Here is a 19713-nt window from a genome sequence, read left to right on the forward strand (position 1 = left end):
TTATGCCAACTTGTAGCTGGAAGGAACCATTTTAGTGTGTCTGTAGACTGTTCTAGCCTCAGAACATTCATTTAGAGAGGCCAGGTAAATGTGAGAGAGTGTGGGTACCACTCAGTTTCTTGGCTAATGTGTTGTAACACTATTCTTATCCCTTACAACTGTCTAAAAGGATTCTTTTTTTAGACTTTCTCTGCTAGTTACCCCAAAATATTCTGTGGTAGTGAGTTCCAAAAACTAATTACATGTCACATAAAAACACCGTCCTTGTATCTATTTCAAGTTGGCCATACCTCACTCTTTCTTCTCGCATAGATAGTTTACGGTTGTTCCTAGGATTTCCGATTCACTAGTTCCTGCTATTGTGGGTTGCTAAGTTTTATTTTGATTTTTGTTTTCTTTTCTAAACATGGCTGCTACTGCTGTTCATATTTGCATTTTGTTTACCAGACTATCGATATCAGAATTGTGCTCTGGGGGCGGCTTCACACTCTTCTCTCTTGGCTTGTGAAGTCATCCTTCTCTATGGCTCCAAAAATCTTCTCTAGGATGTTGAGACACATTTTTAAAAAAAATCTCCAGCCCAGGCTTCTCCTGCACTCTGAAATATTTTATATCTAAATGCCTACTTGACATCTCTACTGAGACATGTTACAAACATATAAAATTTATCAAACCAAAAATGAACACTTGATGTCCAAACCCACCATCATTTGTTCTCCACTCAGTAGCTGTGTGTACCTGTATTCTCTACTCAGTAGATAGCACACAGTCCCAACTGGATGGGAAGGCCAGAAAACTGGTACAGCCAGGCTTAGATTGCACTCCAAATATCAATATATGAATCTGGTACATTTTTGTTACTTGCTTAAGAATGGGCTTTTGTGAAGGTATTGATATGAACCTTTATAGTAGGAATGTATAAATGTATTTAAAATATTGGTCAGGTGGGTAGGGTGTTATGTGTATCCTTTCAAAGAGATCAAAGCCAACATTGGAAGTGAACTTCTGGCAGTAAGCTAAATTCTGTTGGAACATCCATGGAAATTGCCAGTAGACTATCCAACACCCTAGCAAATCTCTTTATAGCTCCTTTAACTCAGGAAACACATCTTATTGTCATGCACTATGGAGACCTTGGGGCTACAAATGAACAAGATGAAAATCTGTGCTTGCAAAGAGCCCACACTTTGCCACAGAGGTGGTGCTATCCCTTAGGAGAAGTTCTAGGAATCTGAGGGGCATTTCTCTGGTCGTAATGACTGTATGCTGCTGGACATCCTGAACAATAAAGAATAATCCCACATCCCACACACATTCATGTCCTATTGACCACTGATATAAGAAATCTAAGTAAAAAAAAAAATCTATTTATTATCTGAGTCTAGATCAGAACTCCATTTTATATACACACAAGGTGCTTTTTGCATAATTGTTATACATACTTAATTTTTCAGGAATTTAACAAGATAAAATTTGATAGAAGATTATTAAAATTTGTTCTGTTTAAAACTCTAGCAACATTTGTTCACCATTTCAGAAAATCATAGCACCAAAGCCAATGCTGACCATGTTTTTGAGTCACCAATATTACACATGTTCCCCAGTCTTTATTCCTAGTGGTGTGTTTATGGCAATTTTACAACAAGATGCTAGCACATCACTATTTCTTTAAGTCTTCTAGTGAAGCCTATTTTATTATAAATTACTTTCTTTCTATTATTCCTTTATAGTATAGTTAGATTTTTAAAAATTATATGTGTAGGTAAAATATATGCACTCTGAATTTCATTTCAGGAGAGCAAGGAGGTTGTTTCAAAGGATTTATTGTAAAACTGCATGAAAGAAATCTGATATAATTGAGAACTACTGGCCTACAGGGTAAACCATACAAATATCCTGATAATTTTGGTATCTCTGCTCCATTGTAGCAACATAAGGAGCAGCTAGACATCATCAGTCAAGGCTTTAATGCAAACATAAATTTTTGTAAGATCACTGTTTCCCTTCAATATATTCCCCGGTCTTTTTTTTTTTCTTTTTCTTTTTTGGCTGCAAAGGAGAAACTCAAACTAAAGGAAATGCTATTGGTTAATGAGATGCTAGAGAAAATAATGCTTTTCACAAAAAGCTTTCACACAAAGGTAACATGCCAGCAGTGGGGGGCTGAGGGTTGCCAAGAGCAAAACCCAGCAGGCAAGTTAGTGGCTAGGAGAGCAAAAATACCTGAGTGTGTGTTTAGTTCCTTTTGATCAGCACTGCCATAGCTCTTCTTCTAGAACTAACCGCATAAACCATCTGGTGCAGAACGCTTGCTTCCCCAATCAATGGAATTTCACAGCTGTAGTTTCAGCTTAAGAAGTAAAATTTGAAACTAGATTGAAATTAGAAATTGTGCTGGAGGTTGCTAGGTGACCCGGGCCAGGAACGTTGCTATGGACAGGGATCAGGACTGTTTTGGATTGAGGGTATGTCAGATTTTCCTAGAAACTTCAGAGTATTCATTCTCTTAAAACAAACAAAAAAACAAACAAACAAACAAAGCTTAACCACTAGGGGGAGGGAGAGGAAACCAAAATAACAATGAAACAACAAAAAGCCCCCAAAGGCATTATTCTACAGGAAAACAGACAGATCAGACATTTTTCCTGAGAAAAAAATAAATCTACCCCTCCCTGCCCACTTCTCCACCCCAACTCGTAGTATCTTAACATTAATTCAGAACTTAGCTTTGAGAAGTTCAATGGATGGTTCCGATACTACATGATGGGAAGTTTCAGCCATCAGTTAAAACCTAAGCCTGAGTGAAGCAGAGCAGGCCTCTGCTTAATTGCATTAAGGAACATTCCAGGAAAGTCCACGTCTGTGACATTAGTACTAATGACAACATCCCATCCCTACCTCCTTCTCTGCTAGCCTACCAGCATATCCTCTGCGCTCACAAAAAGAATCTAGAATTCTATTTTGCTACACAATCTTGCCTTCTCTCACTTCTTTGGTCCAAGATGCCTGATTTTAAATCTCCAACAATGAAATGTCATACCCCTCCTCCAGGATGACAGTAGATGGCCATCTCTCCCTCCTCTGAGTATCATCAGCACTTCGTTTACATAATTCACTTGGCTCTATCTTGTCCTAAAGTTAGTTATCTGTGAGCATCATGCTAGGAGCTAGTGTTGATATGAAGCAGAAACTTTATGTGGGCATCTTGGATATATGCATATCATTATTATCATTCTATAGAAGACAAAACAAAAACTCAAGAAGTAACTTGGCCACAGTCATTTCTCAGGTAAGTGGTGGTACTGGTATTTGATTTTTGGTCCACATAACACTGCACTAGTAACTTCCCTTATAAGGTGCTATAGGGCAGAATCTTTTATATTCCCAAGTCACCCAGTAGTTTGTTTTTTGCAACTCTGTATACACAATTACTTGCCCAATATCTGCTTTCCCCATTAGACTATGGGTCCATGGTGAAAGGAATAGTGTCCATCTTGCTTTTCACACTGTCCTGATGCCTAGTGCTAGTGGAATGCCCATTATAAAGACATAAATATCTGTGGTGCTTCTAGTTCCTACAATGGCACCATGGTTTTACAAAAGGGCATCTGGACTCTATATGTAAATACAAAGTGTCCATTTGCAATCATTTTCAAAATAAAGTAAGTCTCAGAAGCTAAAGAAAGGGGAAGCAAAATTCTTCCTATATAAAGTATTTACTGTGTTCAAGACACATACAAAGTCTTCTCTTCTGATAATGCTGTATCATCTAAAATCAGTATTAGCTACATGTTTGTCTATCTTCCTGTACAGACCACATATAAAAAAATTTTTACTATTTATCATTTATGGATACTTCTAAGTAGAAATGTGTATTATTTAGTGGAAATCCTGAAATTTAACTCATTGCTAGTAGGTTTATCATTAATTAAATATTTGACAAAATAAAAAGGGCTGGGAAGAATAAAAATGTCCCCATATTAACAGCAGGGTTATTTATACTAGCCCAAAACTAGGATGATTAAATCAATTGTGGTGTGTCCATACAATGGAATACCATACAGCAATGAAAATGGACAAATTATTATCTATCCTACAGTAGAGATGAATCTCACAACAGAACTTTGAGTGAAAGAAGTCAAATGCAAAAACTTGAATGAATTCCATTTATAGAAAGTTCAAATACAAGCAAAATTCATCTATGGTGTTCAAATCAGAATACTGATTATTCTGGCCATGGACATAGTAGTGATGGGAGCACTTGAGGTGCCGACAAAATATTTCTTGGTCTGTGTGCTAGCTCACAAGTGCTCACTTAGAAAAACTGCATTAGGCACTTACGACTTGCACAATTCTCTATGTGTTATATTTTAATAAAGGTTCACTTTTTTAAATGCTTTCCATAGTATCTCTAGCGATGAAGTTATACACACACACACACACATACATACATACATATATATTTTAACATACTTATGGGTAGATTCCTATCCAACTTACCTGTTCTTTAGTGTCTTTACTATTTATTTACTTATTTATGTTTCTGTATCCTAGGAACTAAGTGGAAGACTACCTAGCCTTCTATTCATTATTTGTGGGTTGGAGGTTGAAATTCAAACATTTACTCAAACACATCCAAAACACATATGTGGCTTAAATATGGCTTTTCCTAGCCTTGCATAAATGTCTGATTCATATCTTGATGTACTCTACACTCCAGTGACATAGAGAAAATAAATCATTTGTCATAGAAAAACCTACATGCAAATCTTATTAACTTGATCAAAACCTAAGCTTTAAAAAAAAAAGCTAATCTAAGTCACAGAGATTCCTTTCTTTTCCAAATAACATTTTAAAAACAATTTTTAGCCCTATTTAGTGAACTTCAATTATTTAGATATGTTTTAGAACATAACATACTGCCAATATTCTCCACAGTATATTGAAGTTGAGAAGTGAAATAATTTTAACAATAAAATTTTATTAAAACATTATATTGCACAGTTAAGAAGTGTGTGTGTGAGAGATCTTTTCTCCTAATTATTCAAAATTTCCCATAATATTTGCATTAGAAAAATCTATCATGTCGTATTCAATGTATCCAAATTATATTCTAATTATAATGGTTTTAAGAAGACTAACGTCTTCTTCCAACTTACTCTGAATGTAAGGGACCACTTCTTTGCCACTAATAATAAAGTTCAAGTTCTTTAAGCAAAGATAGTATGGACTACATGAGGGCGTTAATATTCTGAGATGAAGACAAAAGATTAATGACTAAAACTTTCAAAGAAAAAGTTTCTCTCTCTCTCTCTCTCTGTCTCTCTCCCTCTCTCTCGCTGTCTGTCTCTCGCTGTCTCTCTCTCTCGCTGTCTGTCTCTCTCTCGCAGTCTTCCATAAAGTCAGCAGGAACTTTGCAGCGTAAAAGGACACCCTAGGGGAAGCATGGCATAACTTGAAAGTGGTTTCCTGCTCCAGCCTAACCCCAAGCCTCTCCTGGGAGGGAGCGAGTGGAGCCTTCTCCCCGCCGGTCCGCTGGGAGGTCGGGAGACAAGGTGGCAGCAGCCTCCCCAGGCGCCGGGCACCCGTCGGCTGGCCCAGGGACTTACCACTAGCGCGCAGCACAGCAACTTGTTCATTGTGGTCCCCGGAAACCTCAGGCGCTTGGAGGCGGCGGCTGGGCGAGCGCTCCGGTGCGTCTCCGCAGCCCGTGCGCTCATCACGTTATATATAGCGTCCCGGCAACAGGAAGTATCGCCTGCCTTTGATCAGTCATTTTTCTATCCTGTACCAAACTTTGCACCTTTCTTTTTTAGGAAGCTTGGGCGGGAGCGGTCGGGGGGGTGTGCGTAAAGCTCCAGGGTTAACGCTTTCAGGGCTGGGGCGGAAAGGATCCCCCAGGAAGGTGGGGCGTGAGGGGTGGGGCGGTGGTGTCTGGCCCCTGGGAGAGCAGGGGAAAAAAAAGCCACCGGGTTGAGGAACAAGGCGGCTGCTGTCTCCGAGGGCTCTGAGGTTTCCCGGCCCCTTCCCGCCAGCGGCCAGCCTCCTGGCAGCCGGGACCAGCGGTGGGAGGGCTGGGCACACGCTGGGCAGCTGCTGTGCTTGTGTCTCCTCCACCCTGAGAGTCGGATTCAGCCAAGATCCGGACGCAGCTGGAGTGTGTCCCAGACCTTTGTCCTCTTGCTGGGCGAAAGCTGTGAGTTTCCGCCGTACCCTGCTGCCTGACCTCTTCACTTCGGGTTCTGAAACCTCAAATTACAGGGCCCCTCTTTATGCATGGCATTGTCTGAGCCCTGTTCGGGGAGTTCGCAATCATTCATCTTCAAGTTTACATAAACCATGTAGTAGGAATTTTTCTAACTCATGTCTGATTGGCCCTAAAGCCCGTGCAATTCTGCATTCACTCCTTGTTATCTGGGGTAGTTAGAGCCAGAGAGAATCTGCAGAGTGAAAATTGGACTGCCTGGGGCAGGGATAACCTTGCGGAGCACTGTTTACTTCACCAACCCCACCATCATCAAAGGGCTATTGGTATCGGAGCTTCCTACGCGCTGAACTTCTGGAGTCGTCTCCTCGAGGTCTTTCCACTAGCCTCAAGCTATTGACAGAAGTTTGGCACTTTGCTCTAGGGTTCGCTGACTCCCCCATTAATTCCCTGGTCTGGAAGTTAGACTTGATGACTTGTAAAGTGTAGTCCCATTCATGGATTACAGTTCGCGGGTTGCCACTGAAATTGTTTACAGATGGCTGAAAAAGTCCCTGCAGAGCTGCTTCCCCATCAGGGCCAAGTGTTCAAGTTATATGTCTCCAGAGAAGGGCAAATACTGCCTTTCACCCGATTCAAGGGAAGGAAGGTGAAGAATCAGGAGAGGGGACCCCCCGGGGAGCAAGGATGGCCTACCGGGATCAGAGCATCTGCCCCTTCCAAGGGACATCCTTCCACCACGACTTCAAAGTGGATCCATAGACAGTTCCATGCTGCAAATTACAGAAGACGGGGTGTCATTCAGCTTTGTCCCTCAAGGGCCAGAATGTAACAGCTTGCTGGTTTCTTAAGTGAACTAGTGAATAAATGTAGCTCAGTGAGTGTGGACAAAATTGTATGACTCCAAATCACTCCTCGTATTTTGAATCGTGGTTTTGACATCTACAACCTGAGATATCAACACTTAGACTTGCCATGGGACTCAAATCAATCCAAGTGTTAGTAGTGAAACACAATATAAATAGCAGTATTATTGTTTTTGTTAATGTTTGTCTAGGATATTATTTGAAGGTGTTTTTCTCAGAACATAAAATGATGCCAATATGTGGGTGTCAGACCTTGGAGAAAACTAATCAATAATTGAGTCCTTCAGTGTTAACCCTGGGAAAGGTTTACGTCTCCCTAAGCCTCATCTATAAGATAAAAATATACTGATATTGCAGAAACGTAAGAGAAAGCAAATGGGAGCATTTAAAAAACAATTATATAAATGATGGTAATCACTAATTATGAGCATTAAATAAAGTAATGCATGTAAAATAACTCAGCACAATGCCTGGCCCATAGGAAATATTTCCTATAGTTATGATTATTCTAGGGGAATACCTAAGATACTGGCTTTTGTAACCTAGATTTGAGCCCCAACTCCAATTTTTCCTAGCTCTGTGACCTCAGACTAGTTGCCTAACCTATTTTTGTTTCCATTTTTTGTTATTCCTATAATGAGAGTAATAATCACATCTACCTCAAAGTATCATAATGGTTATTGTAAAGATTGAATTAGATAAAAGATGTAAAACACTAAAAATAGTGTCCGGCACATAGTGCTCATTAAGTGTTATTATCATCTGAGGTTCTCATGGGGACGTTTGTATGAGCACAAGGCAAATCTAGATTGTAAGCTCCTGAGGGCAGGAACTACATATTTTTCTATGGTATTCGCTGAAGCTTTTAGCTCAAATTCTGGCTCTCTCTGTAAAGGAGCGATGGTGGTAATTTGGGGATTCAGGGGATTGGTAATTAGCTGTAATCTGGAGATAAGTTGGGGCACCATTTATCTAGAATCACAAAACAGACTGTGTATTGATTGTGCATCTCAGGGCCTAACTGTGGGCCGTTTATTCATCACCCACTGACAGGAAACTGACAGAGACCATGAGTTATCAGTCATTTCATTTGTTATATTCTTGGAGCAACCTGGCCAATCCCCTAGGGTATTTCTAAGTAATCCACTACTGTGGGCTGCAGACTTTGAACACTCTGAGCTGAAGTTCATTTTAAGATTTAATTGGAATGGACCCAGGGATTCCAGACTGAACCCAAAAGGGGACATTCGAACAGTAACTGGAAGACTACATTCATCTTCCTGTGACAGATCCCTCATTGGCAGAGGCCATCGGTAACATTAAGCAGAATGTTCCATAAATTTAACCTTCTGTTTCTAGGCACCAGATATATGTGATGCTAACTTTCTAGGGGACACCTCATCAGATATTCCTCATCTCTTCTTTTCTAAACTCTTCTGAATTAGGTCCCATGTTGAATAGATTTTGGATTGACCCCCAATGATTGTCTACTCCCCCAAAACCCATTTCAGCCACTTCTAAAGCTTAGAGAAATGGTGCCTGAATATTAGGAGTTCCTACAGGGAAAACACTTTATCTCTTTAGCACAGTAGCACAGCCTCTGATCCAGATGTTCATTTATAATCATCATCATAATGGAAATACCTGAGACTCAGGAAAGCAATTGACTTAGGTGATTTGGGAGACAAGGCATGCAGCACTAAGGTAACTGAAAAGTGTCTAAAACATCTTGTGCCTACACTTCCTCACCTGAAAATTGGAAATACTAGTTCTGGTTATGCAGAGAAAAGGATATTAACTTGAAGAACAAGAACAAATTCCTTGTTATTTCATTGTTATTAAAAAGAAGTTTTGTTCTGATTTTATAAAAGGAACAGAGAAAAAGGAGGAGAAAAACAGCAGATAGCCCATTGATTTATTTTATTAATGTTTATAATTTCTTCCTTAAAAAACACAATTTTAGCCATATTAATATTTGAGACACAAACTATTTGCGTTTATAGGTCATCTAGACTATGTTTTAAAATGTATATGTGTGTATGTCTTTTAAAAAATAATGTACAGAAAGGTAAAGGTAAAGTTATCTAGCTGACTCACTTTCTGATGACATCACTTTCTGATGAAGTTACCAGCTGTTTAAGAGTTTGCCTGAACGTGTTGGACTAGGGGTCAGTAGTTGCTACTTATGGTTCACTACTCACCTATAATGTGATTCTGGCATTGCTAGCCATTCATTACCATAGCCCTTTCTTTGAAAATTGGCCTTAATCAATCACACAAATATATAAATATAAACAAGACTGTGTATTACATGAAAAGAAATAAGCGGCAACAGAAGGACCTGACCCCGTGTGCCTTTTAACAAGAACTCTTTAAACTGCATATATTAACAAATGATGAACACATGGTGAAGAGGTGGAGAGGGAGAGCCTTTGGGCAAGGAGGACAGGGTGTCAGTAGGTCTCCCAGTGGGAGGAAGCAAGGTGGGATTTCAAGGAACTAGAAATATCCCAGTACAGTTGCTGCATGGAGAGCAAGGCATGGTGTGGACCAGGAGGGGCTGAAGAGGTGAGTGGACAGTGGCTAGGTTGCAGGTGGAAGTGATTCCAGTCTTTCTTCAAAGAACCATACAAAACACTAGAGAGTTTTAAGCATGGGAGTGTGTCTTAATCACTTTGGACTATTACAACAAACTATCATAAACTGGGTGGCAAATTTAAGCAACAAAAATTTATTTCTCACAGTTTTGGAGGCTAGAAGATGGAGGTCCAGAAACCAGCATAGTTGAGTTCTGATGAGGGCCTTCTTCTGGTTTGCAGACTGCCAACTTTGCCTTGCAACGTCACATGGCAGAAAGGGTTAGAGAGTTCTCTGGAGTCTCTTTTATAAGGGTACTAATCCTATTTGTTAAGACTCCACCTGCATGACCTCATCACCACCCAAAGGCCCCCTTTCCTAATAGCATCACCTTGAGGGTTAGGATTTCAACATCTGAATTTTTGAGGAACACAACATTCAGTCCATAACAAAATGACATGATCATTTAAGCTGTTGAAGGGTGTAATTCTCTGAACCTCACCCTGCTCGTGGCCATAAATACAAATAAAGACATGTAAGAGAAAACTCTCTTAAACTGCAAATCACAGTCAAATTGATGACACCTCTGGGTAGGGAAGTTGGGAAATAAGGAAAAATGACCTCAGCAGTCCATAACAGGGATCTGTTGTTCTGATCAGCTCAAGGAAGAGATACAACCTCTTGCTTATAAACTTTTTGCCAGTCACTCTAGTCACTTCAACTGGAGTTTCCAGAAACTCAGATAGTCATCTAGTGCCTACTCAGTCCCAAGAAATCAGTTTCTTAGTTAACTGATGCGTATTCCAAATAACTACTCATCAGATGGCTTCTGAACAAATAAATGTTTACATCAACAGAGTACTAAAGAATAGTGTACACCCACTCAGGGTTTCTCCTCAAAAATTATTGATGTAACTTGATCATCTCTAATATTCAGAAATGCTCCCCACTTCCCTGATGCCCATGTAATTTGTCTATACCTGGCTAATGAAGATGTCTTCATTAGATAAAAATTCTTAAAACTATTTTCTTAATAGTCAATGAGGTGCTTCTATCTGGGAAAGTCCCCATCTGGAACTAAATAAATTTTTAGAAACAGATGAGATAGTTTTCAGAGAAACTAGCCTACAAGAGTGAATTCCTTCCTGAAACAAGGGGTTGCCTATAAAAGCCTTACCCTAAAGGAACATTTTCAAATAAATATTAAACCAAAGAGGGGAGTGAAGTGCCTTAACATTTAATGAAGGGATACCATTAACAAATCAGGAAAGAAAGTATGTCTCAGCACCAAAAACATATACATTTATTCAGCAAATATTGACTTAGTATCTACCAATGCCAAGCACTGTGTTAAGTATCCTGATACAGATCAAAAGTCCCCATACTTCTGAAGCTTACAGTCAAGCTGGAGAGAAAGAGTCACCAACTAAACCTAGAAATAAACTCTTCGGATGGTGATAGGTCAATTTTAGAGCGGTGATGTCTATGACACAAGATAATGTAATGGTGACGGCTATGAAGGCCTACTTTAGCTGAGCTTTTTAGGGAAGGGCTTTCTGAAGAAGCCCCTTTTGATCAGACAATGGAGGTAGAGTAAAGAGCACGTGAGGTGGCCCAAGAGAGTAAAGTCAATGAGGCTAGGGCCAAGGGAACTGGAGAGAGATACACCTTATGTGTCCAGAGAGGTGAGCAGGGCCAGTCCATGCAGTGTCTAGAGAGTCAGGGTAAGGACTTGTCAGTTGAATCTATGGACAGTAGGAAGCCATTGGCATGTCTTAAATGTGAGCGAAGTGATTTGATGGATATGCTAACAGATAATGTGGCTAGAGTGGAAGCAGGAGGAACACTGGGTCATTGTCTCCAGGACAATCATCACTGAATGCTTAGAATACATTAAAAATGAATTCTCTAGCCAATCCTTCACCTCACATACCCATAATCTCACCCACAGGAGCTCATTTTACCACCATTATGCTAGGTAACAAAGCCTCTGGTGTGGCTGAGAGATGGACAGGGCTGAATCCTGTCTTTCCTTCTCCTGGGAAGTGGGAATCCCAGTGAAGTCAATTGCCTGCCTGGAGAGAGTAGCTCAACCTGAAGAATGTATACATAAGGTCACACTGCCTGTGCTGAAGTATTTTGAAATAAATTACAGATATAATAACAGCAATCCAGGGCAAGCGAGTAGGCAGAGGAAAGAGTTGTGTGCAGGGAATAGCCCAGACTACAGTGGGAGAGAAAGAATGGGACTTGGCTCCAGAGGAATATGAACAATGTATAAACAAAAAGCAGCCTACTTTCATCACTGCAGTTTCTTCTCAGGTGCATGAAATGGCCTTTAAGGGTTCATATTTCTGTAGGCTCCACATGGCATTTGGTGAGAATTAGGGGGGCGAGAGCAGTGGAACTTGAAAATAGTTGAAGTCATCCTTTTGGTTTGAGTAGGAAAGACGTTGTCTGTGCTTTAGGTTCTTCTCTCAAAAGACACACTGCTTCTGCTGGGAGGAGTTCCACTAAAGCCTAAGGCACACTTGCTTTTATAAACCAGACCACTTAACAGGGTTTTGCACACTGGCACCAGAGGCTGCATCTAGAAATGATGACTTACTTGTTCTGACTCCAGTAAGTGTATGGCAGGAATGCCTCCTTGGCAAGAAAAAGCCTCATGGCTGAAGATTTCAAATTCATGAACACTATGGGTCTTCTGCCCAGGAAAAAAAAAGTGTATCTACGTTTACACAAATTTAGCATTCAATTTCAAAAAGTTCAAGGCCTATGGCTCCAGTGGGGAAACTGATTTGGAATATGATCAGACCTTTGGCTGCTCAGTTTCAAAGAGATGTTTGTACCTTGGTTAATAATAATATTGTTATATCATCATTTGTCATATTTCAATATTTATCTTTCCAGGGTTCTTGACCAGGATGCCAATTCTGAATTTTCAATGAGGGTTATATAAATGAGGGTTTTCTCCTCACTAGTGCATCAGTATACTAACCAAGTCTATAAATGGGCTTGTCCTTTGAAATTATGTACCCTCAACAGCTCAGATCTCAAGGCAGCTGATTCTGCCTGGCAGGTGTGGGATGTGAGGTTGAGTCATTCCAGAATCTCAAAGAGATATTTGTTGGAGGTAGCAGCAAACAGTGACTGATTCAGTAGCTCCTTGGCTTCCAAACAACCTGGTACTTACCACAGTTTACATTTGAAGGAAGCTCTGCCCCTTCTTTAGTGGTTGTTAGATGTAGGGAGATGAAAGGAAGACAAAAGCAGAAGTTCCAACAGGCAAGCACAGTGGGAAGTGTGAAAGAGGGGATTTCTTTTCACGGTCTTTTTAAAGAACAACAAAAAAATACCAGTGTCAGATAAGGCTTAGAGAGCATAGGATGAAGATCTGGAAGTTCAGTAGCAAATGTGGTCAAGTCATTTGGGGCCTTTGTAGACTGAAAACAATAGAGCACAGTGATTAGAGCTCAGGCTCTGAGGCTAGACTCTTGTATTTGAATCCTTATTCATTTGCTAGTTTTGTCTTTTCATTGCTCTGTGCCTCTGTTTCTCTAGGCAATAAAGAACCGAATAATAGTATCCACCTCCTAGGATTGTTCTGAGTATTCAATGAGAAAGTATATACAAGGCACTTAGAGCAATGCCTGGCAAGCCATAAGCTCCCCACAAAGACTAGCTACTATTTGCAATCAAATTCACTGCTGAGTTACTTGAGAGTGATTGTACCTTGAGCTGTGTGGAGACAGCTATTAGGTCATTGCATGAGGAGATTTTGTAATTTTAAAGAATGTTCATGCTACAGCTACTACCTACTTGAAACTATAAACTAGTATACAAAACTGAAAACCTGGCAGTCATGTCAGCTGGGACATGTGTCCCCAAGTTCCTACAATGTGTTCAGCCCCATGCCAGACACTGTGAAACCTACTGAAATTGGCTATTCATGTGTCTTCCTTGACTTCTATCTCGTCTCTTGATCAAAGCTTGTTTTATACTTTTTCACATGGATTTTAAAAAGCTTCAGTAAAGAAGTGATGCAGAAAGTCAGAAGGCATAATGATGTGAGTATGGTATGAAGTCCTTAGAAGTTTAGAGATAGGAAGGATATATTTGAAAGGAGATGTAAATGGTATTTGGAAAGGCTTCTTGAAAGAGAAGGTGTTTCAAACATTAGCAGTGCTTTGAGAGGCAGATATGAGAAAGGAATGGATTTCAGGCAGGAGAAACAAGGCTACTGAAGACCCAGAGGTGGATAAGAGTGGGGGGTAGGGGGTGTTGGTGGTAGTGGTAGAACGGGTACTATAGCATGTGTGGCTCCAGCAGAGGGAATCTGGGCAGCAATGGTGAGAGAGGACCTAGTCCCAGTGCTAAAGCTGCAGAGAAGGAAAGGGCTAAGAAAAAGCATGGATAATTTTGAATTCCAGGTGCTATTGTTTTACGGGCAGTAGAGGCCAAAAAGATTATTGAGCATGATCAGACCTAAGCTTCTTTTGTACTTATTCTCTTTAAAGTACTTTTGCATACTTTATTTCACTTTGTCCTGATAGCAAGTTTATGCAATGTGTAAGGGAGCCATCGTAAGTCTCATTTTACCTAGCTGTGTCATACCCATTGCTCATAAAGCAGAATGATCAAGAGATTGTGCTGTAATCTCAGCACTTTGGGAGGCTGAGGTGAGTGGATCACGAGGTCAAGAGATCAAGGCCATCCTGGCTAACACAGTGAAACCCCATCTCTACTAAAAATACAAAGAAAATTAGCCTGGTGTGGTGGCACGCACTTGTAGTCCCAGCTACTCGGGAGGCCGAGGCAGGAGAATTGCTTGAACCGGTGGGGGGTGGAGGTTGCACTGAGCCGAGATTGCGCCACTGCACTCTAGCCTGGGGGAACAGAGTGAGACTCCATGAAGAAAAAAAAAAAAAAAGATTGTGCTGTTTGCGTGCAGTAGAAGGATTAGGAGGAAGGGGACCAGACAATATGGATCACCTGTGAACCAGGACTTCTTCCACACTGCAGAGCTATTCATTTGGAAACAGAATCTGCTTCTGTTCCAAACTGTGCCAAAAGTTTAAATAAGAATAATGTCCTTATTTATAAAACATATATATTGTCATGTCATTATATCTTTAAGTTGACACTATCAACACATTTTAAGCCATAAAGCAAAATATAACATTTGTATGGTGCTTTTAACCAACAAAACATTATTTGATCCTTTAATTATTTGACCTTCCCAGTAACTAAAATGCAGATGGACTAAAATATGATTAATATTCCTACTATAGTGATAAGGAAACTAAAACTCAGGACTAGTGACCAGTCTAAGGTGAGACACACAGTTAGAAAGAGATAGAATCAAAATTAAAGTAAGAACTTGAACTCTAGATTCTCTCAAAAATACCATGGTTCATCATATTTTGTTAGCTGTTTCTGTTTAATGCAATTCAAACCATTATCCATTATTTATTTGACAATAAGCTTCAGTAGGCTAACTGGTATGTTTGACTATTAGTAGAACTCGTTCTTTCCTATGCCTGATGTATTTGAAACCTGTGGGTGGGTGCCAAGATGGAAGACTACAAGTGGCTCATCTGATTCAGGGGCTGGCCCTCTCTGCATGGTGCAGAAACTGGTCAACAGCACTAGGGGACCCTGCCACACTGACTTTGCTATGAGACATGTTGCACTTTGTTGATTTCTTGGCCTGCCTCCCTCTCCACCCATCTCTTACTCTTTTCACTCAGGCCAGAGGAGCAGGGAGAGTCTGACACTGGAGTCCTACCTTTTCTGGCCAGCTACCCATCTGCGTCAAAGTGGGGTTGGCTTTGGCGCCTGGGTGGCTGGATTGGAGACCATTCTTGGGCAGCTATTATTTCTTTCTAATGGTTTCTTGACCTTTAAAGTCAAGGAAGGTTATTTTTGCTTAGAAAGACCTTAAGATTTCAATGGGAATTTTGGTTTTGGATATTTTTTAATGCCCTACTCTGTTCTTAAGAAATGAAAAGAGGCTAAATCACTTTCAAAGAAGTATTTTGCAAGTTGGCATGTCAACTAGTGGGCCTACAGCTGAGCTCATGTTCTCCAAGGCCTACTTGTCTAAATGAGTCAGGGAAACCAATCACCCCCCTGTTGTTTTGCATGACCTAAAAGCCAACACTCCCACAGGGCAGTGGTGGATGTAATTTCTGGAACCCATACAAAAATGTTGTGAAACATTTGCAGTCTCTTTAGAATCTTGTAAGGTAAACAGCATACCACGGATTGCTGGGGCAGCACATTGAAGTCCAGCTGACAGGAATAACTGACTGTGGTAGAGGTTTATTAGTATGATGAGGAAAGTCTAAGGTGAGTACCAACCTATGCATTCTATAGACTATTCCTGTGTATTCCAGGGAGCAATAGTGTTCTCATCTGAAACTATTGCCAGTTAGTGTTTAAAGGAAGCTTTGTTGAGTGCATAAACATCTAGTGTATTCATCACCAAGGCTTTAATGAAAACATTTCCTTTACCTGGAAAGTCCTTTATCCAACAAATGCATTATTTTTTACAGCTTTGTTGAGGTATAATTGATATTCAGTGAACAATAAATATGTAAGCTGTACAATTTGATGACTTTGGACATATGTGAACACCTGTGATACCATCACCACAATCAAGATAATAGGCATATTCAATACCTCCCAACCATTCCTTGCATTTCTTTGTTTTTGTTTTTGTGGCAAGAACACTTAACATGAGATCTACTCTCTTAAAAAATTTCGAGCTTATTTGAATATATAGTATTGTTAATTATAAATACTGTGTTATACAGTAAATTTCTAGAATTTATTAATCTAGCATAATTGGAACATAAGACCAATTGAACAACAACTTCCCATTTTCCACACCCCTCAGCCCTCAGCAAACACTATTGTATTCTCTGCTTTTATGATTTTGACTATTATAGATAACTCATAAGAGTGGAATCTTCAATATTTGTTTTCTTGTGACTGGCTTACCCAAATTCATTCTCATATTCAGTTAACAAATATTGTAAGAACCTTCTAAGTGCCAGGCACTGGATATGAGTAAATCTGGGTTTTCATGTTCAAGGGATTAATAATCTAGTCGGGGAGACAGATTAGTGATAAGTTGAAACTGAGAGTGTGAAAGAAAAACACAGAGTGCTATGGAAGTATGCAGAGGGGGAAGGGAGCCGGGGTCTGGCAAGTCAAGGTGGAAAGTCTAACAGTTACAACAAACAACCAAACAAATCAGCTAAAGTTCAGTTCAAGAGTTACCAAATAAAGTGATAAAGTTAATAACAACTACCATTTATAGAATATCCATTAAGTTTAGTCTTTCACATACATTGCCCATTTTCCAAATTAGGAAATGAGACTCAGTAACTTGCTCAAGTTCACTCAACAAATAATTATCATGGCTAAGATTAGGATATATATGCCACTAGTGTTACTATATAACATGTGAATACAAACTTGGTTCTTGATTAATATTTCTATTCTTTATGACCAGTCACTTGTTTGATATTACACTCTCCCTCCATACCTAATTCTAGCTTCATTCAACTCAAGGAGCTCTCTCTTGACACAACCTGTCTACTTTTATATTTTACTTTAGCACTTGTCATCATCTAACGTGAAATATCCTATTTCATCAATTCTTAGATGTCCATTTATTCATATTTTTACATCTCTGAAGTTAGGATGCATTAAAACATTAATGGCATAGAAGAGTTTGAAATATCCTTTTCATAATCTACACATAAAAACAACAGAGCATGCTTGAATTGATAGCTCTAAAATTCCTCAAATACATAGTATTTTATTTATGTTATATTGCTTTTTTTTCTGTCTTTCCACAGAGTATAAACTCCAAGAGGTTAGGGCTTTTGTCTGCCTTTTTCACCTTTGTATTCCCTATCACTTGGAATGTTGTTGAACAAATTAATAACTGGATAGATACAGAGTGCCTACTACGTGTTGTAAGCTGTGTGAGGTGCTAGACATGGAGTGAGCAATGAAATGGATGTGAGCCTTGCCCTCCTTGGGGGGATGCATGTTGAACAAACAGAAAGACAAATGAATGCATACACCAATGTGCAATTTAATGTGGGGAGATGGAAAAAGTGAAAATGTTAAAAGTGCTATGGAGCAAATAAATGGGGACAGAGGTGTTTTCCAAATTTCTATTAAAAAGTCAGGGAGGACCTCTTTAAGGAAATGACATCAAAGCTGACACCAGGGGGATGAAAGTAGTAAGTCTAGGAAGCCAGACTATTTTGTTGCCTGGCACACCTAATAGCCAATCTTGACCATCCTAATCCAAAATATTTTCTCCCTTCTTGCCACAATGTCTGACACTTGTATCTGCATGCACTTTTAATTACATTTTTGCAGATGTCCTTTCTATCCATCTAGATTACAAATATATCAATCCCTTCTCATAGAATAGAACACTAAATTAGGAGACAGTAGGCCTGGGTGATAGTTCTAACTTTGCCCCTCCTTTACAAATTGAGGAAGTTAGATAAACTCTCCAGTCCTCAGTATCTTGCCTGTACAATTAGGTTATATTAGAGAATCTCTAAGGTGTCAATGAGCTTTAACATTTAAATTCTGTATTATTAGTCCACTTTAACAAACAGTTTTGAGGAACTACTATGTACTAAGCTGGTAAACTTTCTGTAGGGTACTGAAGAAATTAAGATGAAAGAAAAGGGAAAGATATGACCTGTTTATTTAAGGTGTTTATGATCTTGAGAAGGATACTGATACTTTGATGACTTCAATATAATGTAGCATAGAATCTCCTCTGCTTCTGAATTTCCAACTATTATAATTGTCTTTCCAAGGAGCGAACAAAGTCAGCCCTGTACGCTGAACTTCTAAGTAAAGGCATTTAACTCTTCTTGCCACCAACAGATGGTACAAGTGGTCACATCCACTAGATACTGTTGCATAAGTTTTAGAACTAATGGATGAGAGGCAGGTCTGATAACCTAAGTTATTTGTAGGAGAATAAGTGTAAGCTGGGGTACCATGGAAATTGAAAGCAAATGGTCACCTTGTTCCACCTAGGTGAAGGTGGCAGTGCTGTAGGGCAGTCAAAGAGAGAGACTTCATAGGGCATTGATGTCTTAGCTGAATGTTGAGGGAAGAGAATGGATTAACCAGATATCTTTCTTGGGATGCTTTCAACTTCAAAATACAGACAGCCCAACTAAAGGTGGGTTTGATAAGAAGTGCAATGACTATTCTATTATTTAAGACTATTCTATTATTATAAGATACAGAGGCAGGGAAATTCTTTGTGTAATAAGATACAGAGGCAGGGAAATTCCAAGCTCAAATGGAATCTCAATAGCTCAAAATATCATAGAGAACTCAGGCTCTTTCTGCCTTTCTTTTGTCACCTAAGAATGTTGGGTTTTGTTCATAAGTTTTTCCCTAGTGGTTGCAAGATGACTGTCAAATCTCTTGGCAAAGTACTTTTTACACTTTATTTTTTTAAAAACTCAAAGGTGGCAACTTTTCTCAAAATCGTCTTTACCAAAAAGAATAACCATGCTCTTCTTGCCCCATTTTCCCCATTTCTCACCCCAGTCTCAACAAGATTCCTGGTAGGTTCTGGTGACCAAGGCTGAGCCACACACCCATGTTCTAAATGCAAAGGAGGTTGGGAAAGTGTGTGCCTGGCATTTCCAGTCTCCGTTTGAGATGGTAGAGTCTGTCTGCTAGGAGGAAGTGTGGGTACAAAGCAGGGAAGAAGTAAGTAGAGTGATTGCTGGGTAGGCCTCCAACATCATCTTTCAAAACAAGAAAAGAAGAAAAGGGGAGTTATTCATGGATCTCATGTTCAGGACCTGGCACAGTGCTTTGCTTTCTGCATTGCAGGCATTCAATTGATATTTTTTGATTGTGGAATCATTTTCATGGAAATAGAAAATCAATGTCAGGTCGGGCAAGTGAGTAGTGAAATTAATTATTCTTTCCAGGCCATGCATGACTAGATGACAAAAAATTAATTTTGTTATTTGAATGGGTGGCTGTTGATAT

The 19713-nt window shown here is 39.7% G+C and overlaps 1 protein-coding gene across 1 annotated transcript in view; it reads right to left on the reverse strand.

Annotated features, from left to right (window-relative positions):
• Positions 1–6257, reverse strand: part of TNFRSF11B (TNF receptor superfamily member 11b) — a 28883-nt gene extending 22626 nt beyond the window's left edge. The window contains exon 1 of the mRNA XM_054497440.2: positions 5610–6257. Within this exon, the coding sequence (XP_054353415.2) occupies positions 5610–5720 (111 nt within the window). The 5' untranslated portion in view covers positions 5721–6257. The remainder of the gene's footprint in view (positions 1–5609) is intronic.
• Positions 6258–19713: the final 13456 nt, after the last annotated feature.

This window comes from Pongo pygmaeus, chromosome 7 (assembly GCF_028885625.2).
Source record: "Pongo pygmaeus isolate AG05252 chromosome 7, NHGRI_mPonPyg2-v2.0_pri, whole genome shotgun sequence".
Taxonomy (NCBI): domain Eukaryota; kingdom Metazoa; phylum Chordata; class Mammalia; order Primates; family Hominidae; genus Pongo; species Pongo pygmaeus.